The following is an 18,661-nucleotide window of genomic DNA, read 5'->3' as shown; positions in this document are numbered from 1 at the left end:
CCTGGGTCTCATCCAGGATGACACGCTGCATTTTGCTGTCAAGTTCCCTGGTCTCCTGGGTCCTGACAGTTTCTCAGCGTTTCCTTGTTGATCTTGACAGCTTTGAAAAGTTCTGGGCAGGTACTGTGTGAAAGGCCCCTCAGTTTGGTTTTGCCTGATGTTTTTCTCATGGTTAGATGAGGTTATGGGTTTGGGGAAAGGAAGACCACAGAGATGGAGTGCCCTTCAGGCCTGAGATCAGGGGGGACCGGATCTCCTCACCTGGCCAAGACAGCATGCCCCACATTCCTCTACGGTGTTCTCCATGTCCTGTTCCTGGGGACAAGTCACTCAACCTGTCCACTCTCAAGGACGGCGGGGGAATTCTACATGTCATCTGAAATTCTTCTGTGGGGAAGAGTTGTCCCCTGTTGAGTGATTTATTCAGTCGTTTCTTAATCTCAGCACACCGTGGGTTGTCCAAAACTACCTTATTTATTTTGTTGTTCAAATTGCCCTGACTTTTGTCTTTGGGAGCTCTCACAGGTCAACTCCTGTGACATGCCCTCTCTTTTATTTTATTTAGCACCACTTTGGTTTTGAGCGTTTCCATATGCTCCCAGTGAATCTTGTATTTTCCCTGCACCGGCCATTCCTTCAACAGTCCTGACTCCTTTCATTGAAGAATGATATTTAGAAATTTAGATTGGGGCACCTGGTGTGCCCATTGCTACTGAGGTGTCAGTGATTCTAAGCCCTCTGGTGGACAAAGATAAGAATGTATGTATGTATGCTAGCCTGCTATAATTACTCACCATCTACAGGTCTACCTAGGTATCCATATCTGTATCTGTCTCTATGTCCATATCTATAGAAGGAGATAGATGCAGATACACTGATACATCCAAATAAACATGAGTTCACATTGAGGTGTTCAGTTCTAATCCTGAACCAGAGTTCAGGGGGTACTTCTTTTTTTTTTTAATTTTTATTGTTGGTTGTTCAAAACATTACAAAGCTCTTGATATATTTCACACTTTGATTCAAGTGGGTTATGAACTCCCATTTTTACCCCGTATACAGATTGCAGAATCACATCAGTTACACATCCATTGATTTACATATTGCCATACTAGTGTCTGTTGTATTCTGCTGCCTTTCCTATCCTCTACTATCCCCCCTCCCCTCCCCTCCCCTCCCCTCCCCTCTTCTCTCTACCCCATCTACTGTAATTCATTTCTCCCCCTTGTATTTTTTTCCCTTTCCCCTCACTTCCTCTTGTATGTAATTTTGTATACCCCTGAGGGTCTCCTTCTATTTCCATGCAATTTCTTCAGGGGGTACTTCTGAAGAAGCATTTGGGGAAACAGTCTTTATAAAAGGAAAATAATCTCTCTGTAGTAAAAAGGAACTCAATTTCTAAATAGTTGCTAGAATGCAGAAGCAATATCAGTTTCATAAAGCCCTGAGCATGCGCCTTCCTGAATCTCTCTCACAGTCCTTTCCCACCCCAGGACTACACTATTGTAATAATAAATCAAAAGAATCCATTTCTTTCATGTAGCCCTTTCCAGTTTGACAAGACCTTTGGTATTTACCACCTCACATAGGCCCTGTGACCATTCTCCCGAGGACAGTGGACCCAGGCTGCAGATGAGGAAGAAAGTAGGCCAGAGTGACTTCCCAGCTCACCTGGCCTCTGTGTGACTTTGCCTTTCATTTCAATACTCCAGGTGGCTCTAATCGCCAGGTCCAGGGAAAGGGCTGCCATGATGCTTATGAAGGGCATTGTTGTCCCAGCTGTTCTAGAAATTCCCTCTTAGTGTGAGCACAGCCTCTTGCCTCCGATAGCTTGAAAGCCTGGGTGATACGGAATGGAACCCACAGCAAGAGGTTCCAAGGAGCTCAGGCCTGTCCCATCAATCCATGTGCGTGTATTCTTGGAAGTGCTTGGGAAATCCCCAAAGTGGGGAATCCCACTTCTACAGGAGGAATTCATGGGTTCATGAAATCAATTCCTCTGAGACAGCATGGCTAAGACAGCATCCCCAAAGGTGTGCCAGGAGTGGGTTACAGGGCTCTGTGACGCTGTCCCCTTAACTTGTGGGTGTGGCCTAAGGTCCCTGCAGCTTCTTGTAGCCATGAGCACTTTGGTTCCTTCGCTCACGTGCCAGCCCCCATGTGATCCCTTGCTGTGATGTAGGGACATTTGGAGAGCAGTGCCACACAGAGTGGCTTCTAAGTGGAGTGTAGGAGTCCGGAAATTCTCCTGGAGTCACTTCCCTCCCTAAGCCACCTTGGTGCTGTCACACAGCCTTGCCAAGCCTCCATCTTTATCTATAACACAAAAACCCCACCTTGTGCTTAGTGACACGAAGGTGGCAGCATGAGGAGTCGGCTCTGTGCTGTGGCCTTCTCCAAGACCCCAGGAGAAAGTGCTTGGCCTGGCCTGCCTGGGAATTCCCTCATCCAAGGGAAACTTGGTGAGGCCCTGTCCACTCTGGCATTGCTCCTCCCCAGTGCCAAGGCCCTGAGGCCACAGAGAGGCCTGAGCAGGAAAGCAGGGCACAGGGTCAGCTCTGCAGCTTAGGCACAGGGACCACAAAGCACTTAGACAGGAGGCTCTCAGGAGTGGACTCAGTGTGAGGAGGAGCCTGCTCCTAGCCCAGATCTGTGCCTTAGCCCTGCAATGCAGCAAGGAAAAGGACAAGCCTTCAACCTCAGGGGCAGCCCAGGTCCTGGAACCTGGCTCCCGACAGAAGTCAGGAGAGGGGGCTGGGGATGTGGCTCAAGCGGTAGCGTGCTCGCCTGGCATGCATGCGGCCCGGGTTCGATCCTCAGCACCACATACCAACAAAGATGTTGTGTCCGCCGAGAACTAAAAAATAAATATTAAAAAAAAATTCTCTCTCTCTCTCTCTCTCTCTCTCCTCTCTCACTCTCTCTCAAAAAAAATCTCTCTCTCTCTCTCTCTCTCTCTCTCTCTCTCTCTCTCTCTCTCTCTCTCCCCTCTCTCACTCTCTCTTTAAAAAAAAAAAAGTCAGGAAAGGAATGGCTAAGGGCTCTCGGAGGACCTGACGACTCTCCTGCCCCCTCCATGCTGTGTTTCTTCTCCTCTCTGCTAAAGGGTCTTGAAATTACCATGGGTCAGGGGGTGGGTGTGGCTCAGTGGTAGAGCATTTGCCTAACATGTGTGAGGCCCTGAGTCCAATCCCCAGAGCCCTCCCTACCAGGAAGGAAGGAGGAAAGAAAGGGAGGGAGGAAGGAAGGAGGGAGGGAGGGAGGGAGGAAGGAAGGAAGGAAGGAAGGAAGGAAGGAAGGAAGGAAGGAAGGAAGGAAGGAAGGAAGGAAGGAAGGAAGGAAGGGAGAGGGTTAAAAATCACTCTGGGGCAGACACAACCTTGACAAAATCAATCGCCAGCAAGTGAGACCCAGCTTCCCGCTGAGAGGGAACTCCAAAAGATCAGCTATCTCCATGGAGTCAGGGAAGCAGTGCTGGACAACCTGGCCACCCCCAGCCATGGCGGCTGGAGATAAACAAAGTATGCAACTTGGGTACTCTGACTGCAGCCTCCCCTAGCTAGTCAGCCAGGTTCCCTGAACGGCCCTACTGCCAGAAAATCAGAGAATCCCTGACGCTTTGGAAGGACATCTCCCTAGTGCTGAGCCAAAGGAGACACCAGGCTGTCCCCTTGGTGACAAGACCCCTTGTAAGGGCTTGGTGCTCCAGGGACTAAGGGCAGGCAGGAGCAACCATTGTGTAGAGCCTGGGGTAGACCAGAAGGAGCCTTTGCAGGCAAAACATTTGAAGGGGACAAGAGCTCTCCATCCTGCCCCCTCACATGGTGGAAGCAACAGGGCTCCCTCTGGAAGCTGCTGCTATGTGGGCTGTAGCTGGAGGAGGGCTGTGACAGCGAGCAAAGGGATTTCTCTGACATTGAGAGATCTTGTTTTTTTTTTTTTTCCTTAAATAAACTCTTGAATTGGGGTTGAAAACATCTTTCATGGTGGTGGGTGCTGTGAGTAAGGAAGGGAGTGAGGAAGACTAGAGTGACAAGGGCTGATACTTTAGATAGGTGCCAGAAAAGGACTCTTTGATAAGGAAGGCATCTGAGTAGGAACCTAGAGAACATCCACAAACAAATCACATGGACATGTGGGGAAGAACATTCCAGAAAGAGAAAAATGGCAGGTGCAAAGGCCCCAAGGCAGAAGCACAGTTGAAGAATGAAGGTAGAATAGCAAGGAAGTCACCATGGTCAGCACAGACTAGGGGATAAGAAAGTGACCTGGAGATAGAGGAGATAGCCAGGGCCAACTAATATAAGCCTGTGGGCCCCTGTTAGGACTCGGCATTTTACTTGAAATGACATGGGAGTCATTGGGGGGTTTAGGGTACAGGAAGGGACATAATCTAACTTAGATTTTTTTTTTTTTTAAAGAATCATAGTGGTTGCTATGGGTGATGAAAGGAGATTGGATCCCAGATGTATTTTGGAGGTAGAGCAATCGGACTTGCTGAAGGGTTGGAAGTAGGGACTGGGAGACAGAGAAGAGTCTAGAGAGGATTCAGATGTCCATTCTTCTTGTCTCTTTCTGGAAGCAACTTCTTGAGCCTGACAGAAGCCTGATCCTTGGAGCCCAGCAGGAGGAGGTCAGGCCCTGCCACACCACCTGAGGATGGCCGCTTTCTCATCATGGAAACCCCCACAGCCCTCCTCGCACGACCTACCCCGGGGCTCACCTGACACCAGCTCACCACCGTAGCCCTGCTTGACCAGGGAGAAGACCAGTTTCTGCTGGTGGGCACAGTCGATGCACGCCTGGATGGCCTGCTGCAGGACCGCGGATGGCTTCTCGGGGCCGAAGCGCTCAGGAAGTTGCTGCACCTTCCTCCTCTCCAGGTAGGGCCCCGCGTTGGCTTGCTTGTTGATGTAGAGGCAGACTGGGAACAGAGACCACAGTGCCCTTGCATCAGATATGCAGCAGGTCAGCCGGCTGCTCCCCATCCTGGGGGCACTCTACAGACCTGTGCCCTTGGCCTTGACCTTGGGAAAACTGAAAATCTCAGAAGCAGCACAGATTCTTCCCAACTTAAAAAGCAAAAGAGGCAAAAAAAAAAAAAAAATCGCCAGACACCCCACCTTCCAGGGCTTGCTCTCAAAGGAGTCTCCGCACATGTACAGGGGGGTCCCTTCTGAGGCACTCAGGTCACTGATAAGGTGACCCAGGAGGACCGTGAGTATAAATGTATTTCCTCTCTGGGCAAGTACACGTACAAAATATTTCCTCATCCAAGGGAGCTGTCAGTCCAACATAAAGTTGGCCGTTTCTTTGTGAACTCTCCATGAATAAAAAACTAACACGATGCCAATCACTCCAGAGACTACATATTCAATGAAGTTCTAAAGAGAGTGCTATTCATAATCTCAGAGAAAACAAATGTTTGACAACCCATTTAGGGGAGCTCAATCAATGATCCCCAAAGGTAATAAGATATCAGTACAAAAATTTTGAAAATATATCTCAAATTGTGTTTATCTATGTAGAGGTTATTTACATTCTTAACTCTATTAATGTATTGTATACATTTTTTTTACAGGAAAGTATCAAATTTATGTAATATAAAGCTATAGAAAATGTTAGAATGTCTACAATACTGATTTTCCATATACAATAGATTTCAGTAAATTACAGGGAAATATATATGAATTTCGAAGTTTAAAAGAAAAGGCAATGTCTCCTAAATCCTTCTTAAGGAGAAAACGTTCCTTCGGAGAAGACCACCCACAGAGCTGATTATCATCAATGTAAGTGACTTAGGCAGTTGGTTGAGGGGCTCCCACTTAGTTTACACAAGTTCCATTTAATTCTGTTCTAGAACAATGACATAAACTCCCACCCCCAAACATCTATTTTACCTATAATTTGACAATAGTTTCCTCATGGGTCAGCCTATTTCCTGTCCCCTACTACCAGAACAGTTGTTTTCAGATTTTAAAATAACAGTTACGCTGTTATCACCTTGCTTAGAAAAGCCCAAAGTTTCTCACTGTCCTTGAAATCAAGCCACATTCCGTAAGCAAAGAGTTCTCTAGCCCACCCCTGGAGAGAAACAAACCCAAATAAGGTGGAAAAATTTGTTCTCTCCCTTCCAGTGACATTTTACTATGTCACCTTTACTGGCTGGTCTCACAAGTATTTATTTATATTCTAAAACATATCTAAAAAATAGAAGTTTACCAGGATGAGATAAAAATGTATGTTAAGAGCAGGTGTAGAATTTTCTTCCATACTCAACACCCCCAGTTTAAGTGTCTGCCCCTCCCATCATGACACACCCCACCCTCCCAGGATATAAGCATCTTACCTTAGTGGCCACTGTTCAAGGGAGTGGGACTTTTTGCATGCGTGTGTGGTGCTGGGGATTGAACCCAAGGCCTTGTGCGTGAGAGGCCAGCACTTTACCAGCTGAGCTATATCCCCAGCCTGAAGAGGAACTTAAGATCTCCTTAAGAGGAGACCAAATGTACTTTGGAAAGGTTAAACAGTATCAGGAAAGATGGAGAAAGCTTGCTTTTATTGAGCACCTCTTATGTTCTCAAGACAAGCCTGAGAGTTGGGTATTATCAGTTCTGCTCAACCAAGGAAGGAACTAGGCTGAAAGTACTGAGAGGACAGCTTGAAGCCTGAAGTCCATGGTGTGACGGGGATTTGGACTCAAGTCCTTCTGAAGACAAGGGCTCTTTCACGCTCTGGGGCCATCTCCTTTCTACTGCTCCCAGATGGTAAAGAAAGTCAAATTAACAAGGGGTCTTTGTGCCAGGCACTGAGCAACGTGACCCAGCCCAGGCCTTCACAGAGCCCAGGGTCCTGGAGGGAGGACCTCTTCAGATTCTCACAGGAGCTGGGGTGAGGTCAGGAGTCTGTGAGGGACAACAGGGAGGAGCTAGCCCAGGTCACCAGCAGAGCTGGTGGCAGGAAAGGCAAGGAGGCTTTCTAGAGGGAGGTGTGCCTGAGCCGAGGCAGGAAGGAGGGCCCACCTGAAGAGAAGCTCATTCCAGATGGAGGAGGATGTGCTAAGAGCCTATGGCCAGCCCTGGCGACTGACTGAAGGGCAGTAGGCAGGACCCAGGGGGTGGAGCCAGTAAGGCCTATTCAGCTATATTAACAGGCTTGATCTTTACCAAAGAGCCATGGGAGGGGACTGAGGGACTTAAGTGGGATGGGAGCAGCCAGTGGGACTGTGATGGGGATCACTCTGTGTGTGTGTGTGTGTGTGTGTGTGCGCACGCGCCCATGCTTGTGCACATGGGCACATAGATGTATACCATCAGATTACTGTCACTATTAGAATGCAACTGTTGTGGGTGCTCTTTCAGAGAGACTAGGATGCACACAACCTGCCCGCACTAGAGGGTACTATGTGGGGCTAAAGGAAATTATTCTTAGGGGATCTGAAGTGCAAACACAGACATGGAAACATTCTTGAGGTCGGCAGACTCCCATTGGTGCTCCAGAAACTTGGCTCTGAAATGAAGCACCTAGCCACACTTTCTTGTCCCACCCCCAAGCAACCAGTTGATCTCAAATTGCACTGAAAACCAAGATTCAAATGATCTAAACTGCAAGGCAAGTAAACTCATATTTTCAGAGAATCTGGTTGTCCTATCCATCCATCTGTCTCAGTGACACCATTTTAGTACATAAAGGAACTGTTAGATGGTGGGCCACGTCGTTACCTACAGACCATCACAGCCTTGGAGTCCATCCTGCTGACCTACCTGTGAGAGCCTGTGGGGCTGCCAAGCTGGGTATGGTGGCTGCGTCCTGAGGGATCGAGCTGAGGTCCGGCTCCGGAGTACTCCTCGGAGGTGAGAGGGCTAAAGGAGTCATGAGCACCCGAGACTTGAGCTGCAAGAGAGAGCCCAAGTGGTCAGTGGAAACCTAGAAATGTTCTCCGTGCCCTTCCAGAATCTTTCCTGGAGGTCAGTTCTCTATCATGCCTCTGAACTTTCCTATTGTGCTGCTTGGAGGAATGAGGTTCAGATTCAAGTTCATCATCAAGATTCATATTGGGGGTTTACACTCAGAGGTCAGCTCTGCACCACACCTTTATAGTGGAGCCACCTAGGAAATGATGGTGCCAAGCAGTAGGTATAGAAGTGTCACTGGTTGTGGGGCTGGGGTTGTAGCTCAGTGGTAGAGCGCTTGCCAAGCACGTGTAAGGAACTGGGTTCAATCCTCAGCACCACATAAAAATAAATACATAAAATATAGGTATTGTGTTCATCGACAACAACAACAACAAAAGTGTCACTCATAAGCCCTATGAGTGCAGGACTCAGGATGGGAGGGACAGTCCCCCGCCTGTGTCCCTGTGCTCCCTGGAATCCTGTAGACAGGGCTTTGCTCACATCCAGGAGACTGACCCTGAAGACTCCTCACTCTCTGCTGAGCTCTCTACTTGCAAAGATCACTGGATCCTTCTGGAAAAGAAAGCAAGCAGGAGCCATCCCTCCAGGGACCGACACTGCTCTGTGCTTATTTCCTGCAGCAGACTCTCTGCAGCTGGCCTGGATGTGGACAGGAGTGCCTTTCCTGGTAGTGAGCAGCAGCCACCTTGAAACTAAATGTGGTTTCTCATTTGAAACCACAAATGAAGAGCTAAAATCTTCTCTTATGGAATTTGGTGAAGATGATATTGATAAGATCAATATCAACAAATCATTCTCTGTACCAAGCTTGGGACAGAGACAAGCTTTGAATCTTAGCTCTCTACCCCCAAATAGCGAAGCCATTAGTTACTGACCTTCTTCACCACTGACCTGTCTGGACCTCATTCCAGAGGAAGAAAGTAAGTTTCTGGAAGTGGGACCCAGGTGTCAGGAGTTTCAAAAGGTACTCAGATTCTATTACGTAGTTAAGTTGAAGGCTGTCGCTCAATCCCTGAGCTTTTCAACTTTTGCCAAGAAACCTCCTGATGAGTTTCCTTAGAGGGCAGACTTTGACTCAGGAGTTTGGGGTCAGACCTGAGATTCTGCATCCTAATGAGATCACAGGTGGTACTGACTTTGGACCACACTTTGATTAGCAAGGTTGTCTATTCGGTTGTTAACATACGAACGGTCCCCATCCATAGCCTGTACTTTTAGGATAGAATAATATTATTAGTGATTGATAAAAAGTATTGACTGCTAGTTACCCAGTCATTCTACATTTATTCATCAAACATGCATCTTGGGCCTTCTTTATGCAAGACACTCTTCTAATTGCTAGGGATACAACAGAGAACAAAGCAAATGAAATAAAATTGTATCTTTACCCTTATGGAATTTACATTCTATTGTGGGAGACAGACAACAAATGGAATACTTAAATACATATATTGACTGTTATATGGTGATAAGAACTTATGGAAAAATAAACAGGGAAAGAGCATGGGAAAGGCAATTGAGAAGTTGTATTTTGGGGTGAAATTTTAAAATGGGGTGGTTCCTGATTGGAATAAGATTAGGAAATAATGGGAGAGAGACACTGGGATCAGGAAGTAGTCAACTCATTCAAGGAATTTTGTCATAGAGGGGAGAAGAGAATGAGACATAAAAAGAGGGAAAAGGATATATTTTTTTTCTTGAGGTAATGAACTTATCCTAAAATTCACTGTGTGGGATTGGGGGGTGGCTCAGTGGTAGAATGCATGCTTCACTTGTGTAAAGACCCTGACTTCAATCATCAGCACCAAAATAAATACATAAATAAAAAGCAAAGGCACTGTGAAGATGGTTGCCCATATTTCTGAGTATTTTAAACAAATAACTTCTGCTTTATACACTTTAAATGTGTAAATTGTATAGTATGTGAAAGAAACTGTCAAAAATCAATCAATTCCTACAAATAAGTAATAAATCATTAGAAAACAATGGCAAAACTTCCATTCACAAAATCAAAAACTGTGCAATGTCCGGAAATCTCATAAATATTGTGTAACAACCTTCATTGATAAAATTATAATAATGAAGTAATAAATATCTTGATAAATAGAGAAATTAAAAAACAAAGAGGGAATAGTAAGATTAAAACATTTTTACCCCCTGGGGCTGGTGTTGTGGCTCAGAGGAAGAGCTCTCACCTAGCATGCGTGAGGCACACAATAAAAGTATTGTGTTCACCTACAACTAAAAAATAAATGTTTTTTAAAAAAAGGATTTTTGCCCCTTAGGTACAAAAAAGATTTTGCACCCGTTAAGATAGCTACTAGTAAACAAACAAACAAAACCCCCATGAAATAGCAAATATTGGTGAGGTGGTACAGAAACTGGAACTCCTGTCCACTGTTGGTAGAGATGTAAAATGTAGCATTTCTGTGCAAAGTGAAAGACATTTCCTCAAAAAAAAAAAAAAATACAACTGTCATATGACAGGCCCAGCAAGCCACTTCTGAGCGCATACCAAAAGAACTGAAAGTAGGATCTCAAAGAGATATTTGTATATTCATATACATAGAGCACCATTGACAACCACCAAAAGTCAAAAATTCAAAGAGAAAGTGGAGTCGCAGTTGCCAGGGCCTGGGGGAAGGAGGGAATGAATTACTATTGAGTGAATTTAGAGCTTTAGTTTTGCAAAATGAAATTTCCGGAGATTGGTTGTGCAATAATGTGAATATACATGCTACTACTGAACTGCATAATTAGAAATAATTACAATAGTAATCATAATTTAAACTGTTAAAAGATATCTTAAAAGATTCTGTGCTGTTTTGTTTTCAAGATGGGAAAAATAACAGTGCTTTAATGCTGATGCCAATAATCCAGTACAGAAGGAAAAACTGATGATATAAGGGAGTGTGTGGAGACCTGGGGTGTGGGGCTTTGAGAAGGTGAGGAAGGAAGAGATTCACTGTGTGCAGGGGAGGTGAACTTGCACCTTTCATCTGCTTCAAAGAGAAGAAAAGCCAAATATAAAGGTCTGGCTTCTATATCAATGTTTGTAGCAGCACAATTCACAATAGCTAAACTGTGGAACCAACCTTCAGTAGATGAATGGATTAAAAAATGTGGCATATATACACAATTGAATATTACTCAGTAATAAAAGAGAATAAAGCCATGGCATTTGCAGGTAAATGGATGGCATTGGAGAAGATAATGCTAAGTAAAGTTAGTCAATTTAAAAAAAACAAATGCCAAATGTTTTCTCTGATATAAGGTGACTGACTCATAATGGGGTAGGGAAGGGGAGCATGGGAGGAATAGACGAACTCTAGATAGGGCAGAGGGGTGGAGGGGAAGGGAGGGGACAGGAGATTAGCAATGATGGTGGAATGTGATGGACATCATTATCCAAAGTACATGTATGAAGACATGAATTGGTGTAAACATACTTTATATACGTACAGAGATATGAAAAGTTGTGCTCTACATGTGTAATAAAAACTGTAATGAATTCCGCTGTCATGTAGTTACCAGATAAAATTAAATAAATAAATAAAAACGATATTGAAAAAAAATAAACGTCTGGCTTCTGGGTAGGTGGATCCGGAGGTGGGATCTTGCAGGTCTTTTTCTGATGGCGTCTAATTTCCTTGGGATGCAGGAAGCTGAGCAGGAAGACAGGGGAGGTGAGCATGCTTATGAATCAGGAGGGTGGGAGGACTGGGAAAGGAGTGTAGCTGTTGAACAGCACCAAGGGGACAGTGAATGTGTGGAAATGCATTTAAAATGAGATCAGCCATCAGCAAGCCCATTGACTGCAGAGTGCTGTATGGGTACAGAGTTTGGAGCTCATGAGGGAGCCTCTGTATTCATCAGAAGCTAAGATTAACAACACATTTCATCTTATTCTGAGCACAGCATTTAAAAAATTAAGGGCCCATCATGTAGCAATACATTGCCAAATATTATAAAAATAATGTAACAGAAACTTCAGTGGTGGGAATGAGACATCAGAAGCCTGCTGTGACTCAGTCACCACGGCTTTGGTGTGGCTTCCTCATTTGCCAAGGGGCTGCCAGTCTTTGGAGGTCACGCACCAAGGGTTCCTGGGAATACTATCCCACTCTGCACGACTTGTGATAGGCTGGCCTTGAGTACCAGAAGATTCTGGGCAGGGCTCTGGGAGGACCTCAGCTTAATCCACCTTTGCAGGTTTACAGCCCTTTAACCCCAATCTAAAGATAATGATGTTCATCAGGGAAAACAGAATTGGCAAGTTGTCATTTCTCCCCTCCCTGTGAACTTCAAGAAAATCACACAGAGATCCTTGTGATCCTTCCCTAGAAAGATTGATGATGATGATGATGGTGGTGGTGGTGGTGGAAACTTAAACATCTAGACTATTTATTGCTCATATAAATCTCACAACAACTCTAATGTGTAATGCTAGGGAGAGTTGTAAATGACAAATATCTCTTACACAAAAATTCCAAATAACTTATATAGAAAATTCTTTCCCGAGTAGACGAACATAACTTGTCTTTAAGTGTGGGCTGCACATAGTGACCCCCTTCGGAACAGTACAGATGGAAATAGGGGGAAAAGTAGCTTTAACAGTGAAGAAAGCTGACAAATACCACCTCAATCCTATGTCAAAGGTCAATATCAATAGTGATTTTTTTTTTTAAAGAGAGAGTTAGAGAGGAGAGAGAGAGAGAGAGAGAGAGAGAGAGAGAGAGAGAGAGAGAGAGAGAATTTTTTTTTAATATATATTTTTTTTTTCAGTTCTCGGCGGACACAACATCTTCGTTGGTATGTGGTGCTGAGGATCGAACCCGGGCCGCACGCATGCCAGGCGAGCGCGCTACCGCTTGAGCCACATCCCCAGCCCCTCAATAGTGATCTTGATAGTATGTACTTCATATGACGCCATGAAATGTCACTTACCTCTGAGATCTTCCCAAAGATCAATAACTCCAGTCTAGTATTGAGAAAAACTGTAGTCAAACCCCAATTTCAGAACATTCCACAAAATACCTGACCAGTACTCCTCAAAATTGCTCAGGTCAACAAAAATAAGGAAAAGCTGAGTAACAATTACATCTCAGGAGCTTAAGGAAACATAATGACAAAATATACTGTGGGATCCTGGAACAGAATAGGACAGCTAATGAAATCTGAATACAGTACAGACTTTGCTTAATACCAATTTATTATTATTGATTCACTAGTTGTGATAAATGTGCCATCATAGCATAAGATGGTATCAATAGGAGAAACTAGGGGCAGGGTACTTCTCCAAGTTCTGTTCTGTCTTTTTCTATAATTCTAAGATAGAGGGCTGGGATTGTAGCTCAATGGCAGAGTGCTTGCCTGGCATATCTGAGTCACTGGGTTTGATCGTCAACGCCACATAAAAATAAATAAATAAAATAAAGGTATTTGGGGCTGTGGCTGTGGCTCAGTGGTAGAGCACTTGCCTCGCATGGGTAAGGCACTGGGTTCAATCCTCAGCACCATACAAAAATTAAAAAATAAAGGTGTTGTGTCCGTCTACAACTAAAAAATATTTTAAAAACATCTAAAATAAAGTTTATTTTTTAAATATTAAAGACAGAATCTGGCAGGAAAAAAAAAATGGGTAAGTGGAGAGGAGGAGAGGAGAAAGGTCTCTTCCTAGCAGCAAATGACTGGAGGAAGACTTACTAATAATCCTTGACCTTCAAAGCCAACAACAGTGGAGGAAGCTAGTACCATGTCATCTTCACCTGAAGTCCAGAACCTCATTCAAAGCTACGATGGAGTCCTCACAGGGCATGGCTGCCAATGGCTGCTGCAGGGGCTTTCCTTTGCCTTAAATTACCATCATGGATAATGTGGCAGGGCAAAGTGTTGGTCCCTACCAACTGGAGCCACCACCAAAGGGGCTGGGAATCTGGGATCAACTCATTCATCTTCCTTCCTTCCTTCCTTCCTTCCTTCCTTCCTTCCTTCCTTCCTTCCTTCCTTCCTTCCTTCCTTTCTTTTTTCTTTCTTTCTTTCTTCTTCGTCTTCTTTTTTTGGGGGGGGGTTACTGGAAATTGGACCCAGGGGTACTTAACCAGCGAGCCACATCCCCAGCCCTTTTTATTTTTTATTTTGATACAGGGTCTTCCAAAGTTGCTTAGGACCTTGCTAAGTTACTGAAGCTGGCCTCAATCCTGCAATCCTCCTGCCTCAGCCTCCCAAATTGCTGGGATTACAGGCCTGTGCCACCACACCCAGAGAGTTCATCTTTCTTTTCCACTTATAGATCCAAAATATGGGCCTTGAAATTTTCTTACTTCAGCTGTCTTTCAGGGGAGGACCTTCTGTAGGAGAATCATCTGCTGGAGAATCACTGGAGAGAACTGGAAGGGGATTTGTTTGCAAACTGAGAGTGTGGTCAAAAGGGCACTAAAGTAGAAAGGGTCAGTTGATGTAAAATTCAAGTATTTCTCTTGTAATAACAGAAGCATTAACTAAAGAGTGGTGGGAAGCAAGAGGAGGGTAATGTGGGCACGGGGGTGAAGTTGGGGAAGCATGAAGCGGTGTGGAGGCACCTGAGCATCAGCAGAGGATAAACCAACACAGCACATTTTCTAAATGAAATTGGGTGCCAGAGACCCTCATTGCTATACAAAATTACATATAAGAGGTTGTGAGGGGAATGGGAAAATAAACAAGGAGAGTAATGAATTACAGTAGATGGGGTAGAGAGAGAAGATGGGAGGGGAGGGGAGGGGGATAGTAGGGGATAGGAAAGGTAGCAGAATACAACAATTACTAATTGGGCATTATGTAAAATTGTGGATGTGTAACCGACGTGATTCTGCAATCTGCATTTGGGGTAAAATTGGGAGTTCATAACCCACTTCAATCTAATGTATGAATTATGATATGTCAAGAGCTTTGTAATGTTGTGAACAGCCAATAAAAAAAATTAAAAAAAAAAAAAAAGAAATTGGGTGCCAGAGGGCACATACAATGGCAATGAGATCTGGCTTTTGGATGTGGGTTCAGAGTCCAGCTAGCACACTCACCAGCTCTGTCCTGAGGCTTTCTACTGTGGCTCTCAGAGCCTGCTTTTCCTCATCTGTAAAGAAAGGATGATGATACTATCGAAGAGGTGAAGCAAGAATTTAATGCAATGTTTAACATGGTGCAAAGTGGGGATTTGAAAAAAGTTAACTGGCATTATAGCTGTTATTATTAATATTGCAACTATTAGAAATTCCAGAAATGTAAATGAATCCCCAGTTTCTTGTTCATATAGCCATGGCAGAAGGGAGAAATTGGGACCCATTTATATTTTCTATGTGTATCACTTAAGATCACATCTTTACGATCTTTGCACCCACCCTCCTACCTTGCACCTGGCAGATGATACTTTCTGAGCAAGCTGTTCCCAATACATCAAATGGTTTCCTAAGTACTACAAGAGCTGTCCTTTCCACATTGCATGACTTAAGCTTCATCTAAAAGGAGAAAAAAAATATCATTCATTCAATCAATGAGGCAGTCATGTATTCCACAAATGTTTATTGAGCACCTATTGTGTGCCTGGAGCTGTTTGAGGTGCTGAGGATTCCACTGTGAGTGGAGGACTTGAGGTGCCTGTTCTCAGGCACTAATATTGTTGCAGGAGACAAATAACTAACACATAATAAAATTCAGATTGTGAGAAACACTGTTCTGAGAGGTGAAATATGATGATGTGCTCAAAAGGGACTCTGTGTCCAGGGTAGGTATATAAGTGGGTGACATTTAAGTCAGCATCTGAATGTGAAAGGGTAGCCCTTTGTGACAAAAGAAAGAACTTTCCAGGCAGATGATCTAACTCATGTCAGCCTACTAAATCTTGACTTCCTCAAGGGACCAGGGAGTCTAGGTTACTTCAAGGAACTGCAGACAGAAGGGAGGAAGATGGTTAGGTGGTCAGGATTATGTGATGAGGACTTTCTAAGTCAGTATTGTGGGATAAGTTGAGCTCCCCTAAAAAGATATGTTCAAATCTTAACTTCCAGTACCCATAAATGTTGACTTTTATGTAGGATTACAGATGTAATTGCATTGAAATTAAATATGTTGGATGAGGGTGGGCTTTAATCCAGTGACTGGTGTCCTTATACAGAGAGAGAGAAATCGACAACAGACACATAGGAAGAATGTCACATGGTAATGGAGACAGAGATCAGTGATGCACAGAGCTAAAGAACACTGAGGATTGTTGGCACACAACAGGAACCAGGAAGAGGAAAGGAAGAATTGTCCTCAGGATCCTTCAGAGGGAGCACAGCCCTGCTGACACCTTGATTTTAGACTTCTACCTCCATCCAGAGCTGTTGTTTCAAATCACCCAGTTTGTGGTACTTTGTTATACAGTCCTAGTAAACACATAGAGTCAGGAAAAAAAGAGTTTGGATCTTATTCTAAGAGTGATAGAAATAATTCGAAAATTTTGTGCAGGAAAACACAACCCAGATTTTGTTTTATAAAGGTAAATGTATTGTTGCAAAGAGAGTGGTTGGGAAGAGGGAAGACAACATGAAAGAGAACAATAGTAAGGAGGTCACTGCATAGTCCAGGCAAGAAACCCGTCTGCCATGATGTCCTAGTGGAGGTAGAGAGGTAGAAACTAGTTGGATTTGGGATTTGCTTTGAAGATAGAAGTGAGGTTATGATTGCAAAATCCAGGATAATTTGTAGTTCATTCACATGATCTTTGCTTTGATAGTATATTTTATGTTAGTTTTAAACATTAGCATATTTACTTATTAGCATGTTTACTTATTGCTGCTTTAGCTAACTCTGGGGGAGCAATTACACTGCTTTTGTCCCTGTGTTTCAAAATATTTCTACTCAAGAAGTAAAGCTTTAGTGTGAAACTTCTGGGAGAGGACATAAAGAGGAGGTCATTCACATTCCAACACATGGGAAATGAGCATGATTTTAATCATCAACTCCACCCACCACTGCATTGCAAGGAGGTGGCAAGAAGATGGGACTTAGAGATGATTATTGTTGCGAGTCGCCCTGGCACCAAAGACTAACTTCCCAATTGCCAGAGAAGAGCTGTCCAATGGTGAGCCCTCTGGCTCACATGATCCTTACCCACCAATCAGACTAGCCCTGCTGGCTCTCATGATCCTTATCCACCAATCAGACTAGCCCTACTAACTCACATGATCCTTATCACCAATCAGAAAGCACCCTATGCCAACTGTCAAACCGTTCAATCATTAAACTGTCATAACTGTCAAACCACCCCCCCCCCCCCGCTCTATAAATATGCAGATCTGTTCCTCAATAAAGGGACATTTTCTCTGATGATGAGCCTTGATCGTTCTTTCAGTTATGGTTTGGATACATGAGGTGTCACCCAAAAGCTCAGGTTCAGAGGAGAAATGATAGGGTTATGAGAGCCTACGAATTAATTCTCTGATGGGATTAACTTGAGTGGTAACTGAAAATGAGTAGGGTATGATTGGAGGAGGTTATTGGGGACATGACTTTGGGGTATATTTTGTATCTGGAGAGTGGGGTCTCTCTTTCTGCTTTCTGATCATCGTTTGAGCTGATTCCCTCCACCACTCTTCTGCCATGAGGTCCTGCATCACCTCAAGCCCCGAAGAATGGAGCCAGCTGTCTATGGACTGAGACCTCTGAAACTGTGAGCCCCAAAATAAACTTTTCCTCTTGTACAGTTGTTCTGGTTATATCTTTTAGTCACAGCAGCAGAAAAACTGGCTAAAACAGAGATAGTATCTGGTTTTCCTTGTTTCTCTTCTTTTTTTACATTTAAGACACAAACATTTTATTATCATTTTACTCGTATTTTGCCATCCTGTATGACCATTGTTTTAATTCTAGTTCTGCTGCCACCTCACATTAGACTATGAGAAACTCACTTAGTGCCTCTGAATTTCATCTTCCAATCCATTAATGGGCTACTGTTGTTGGAGTTCTCTCCCAACCCTTAAGGCCGTGTATATACCATTCAGTAGACGAATTTTGGAAGCAATGAATCTGAGTCCATGCCATAAATCAAATGCTCATTAGAAGAAATGTAGCATACTAAAATGAATAATAATTTAGTCTGCTTAAGACCTCAGACTTTAGTCTACTTGCCTTGTAGAAATGCAAATTAATTTCAATAACAGAAAGTCTGTGGCCAATGACCTAATTCCATTCCTAAGAGTCGATTAGATCCACGGGATCCTCAACTGGATCCACCCATACCTTTTCGCCCTGCACATGGGGGAAAGATTAAATACCCAAGAAATGAAAGCATCAGTATCCTTTGGCCTTGAGGCCTGCTTTGGGAAAATTTGGGATCCTAACTAAATATTCTTTGCACTAGAAGTTTCCTAGGAAAATTAGAATTTTCCAAATACAATATACTGTGGGCATTACAATGACATCAGAAGATGCTTGGAGGTGGGAGGGGAAGTGCCTTTCAGAGATGCAAATGATGTGGGGGAAGGACGAGGATGCTGGAGATTCTCCCAGCAGTTCTGTGTTGGGTTGAGATTCTCCATCTGGATCTGAGAGGAGCAGGGAGTGGGCTGCTGCTCTGCCTGGGGTGGGGAGGAATGATTTAATCTTGCTGCCAAGACGAAAGGCAAGAGAGTCACAATGAAACTGTACCTCAGGGTACCTAGAGCAAGAAGGCAGAAGGAAAACCACCAGTGCAGAAAGTGGAATTCAGAAAAACAGTTGTATCA

At 44.0% G+C, this 18,661-nt stretch overlaps 1 protein-coding gene across 1 annotated transcript in view; it reads right to left on the bottom strand.

Moving 5' to 3' along the window:
• Scml4 (Scm polycomb group protein like 4) overlaps positions 1-18,661 on the bottom strand; it is a 102,538-nt gene that overhangs the window by 32,820 nt on the left and 51,057 nt on the right. The window contains exons 4-5 of the mRNA XM_040283163.2: positions 7,764-7,893; positions 4,724-4,924 (exon numbers count right to left, since the gene is read on the bottom strand). Coding sequence (XP_040139097.2) covers positions 4,724-4,924; positions 7,764-7,893 — 331 coding nt within the window. The remainder of the gene's footprint in view (positions 1-4,723; positions 4,925-7,763; positions 7,894-18,661) is intronic.

This window comes from Ictidomys tridecemlineatus, chromosome 8 (assembly GCF_052094955.1).
Source record: "Ictidomys tridecemlineatus isolate mIctTri1 chromosome 8, mIctTri1.hap1, whole genome shotgun sequence".
Taxonomy (NCBI): Eukaryota; Metazoa; Chordata; class Mammalia; order Rodentia; family Sciuridae; genus Ictidomys; species Ictidomys tridecemlineatus.
The sequence above is the reverse complement of the archived record's forward strand: the minus strand, read 5'-3'. Positions and strand labels throughout refer to the sequence as shown.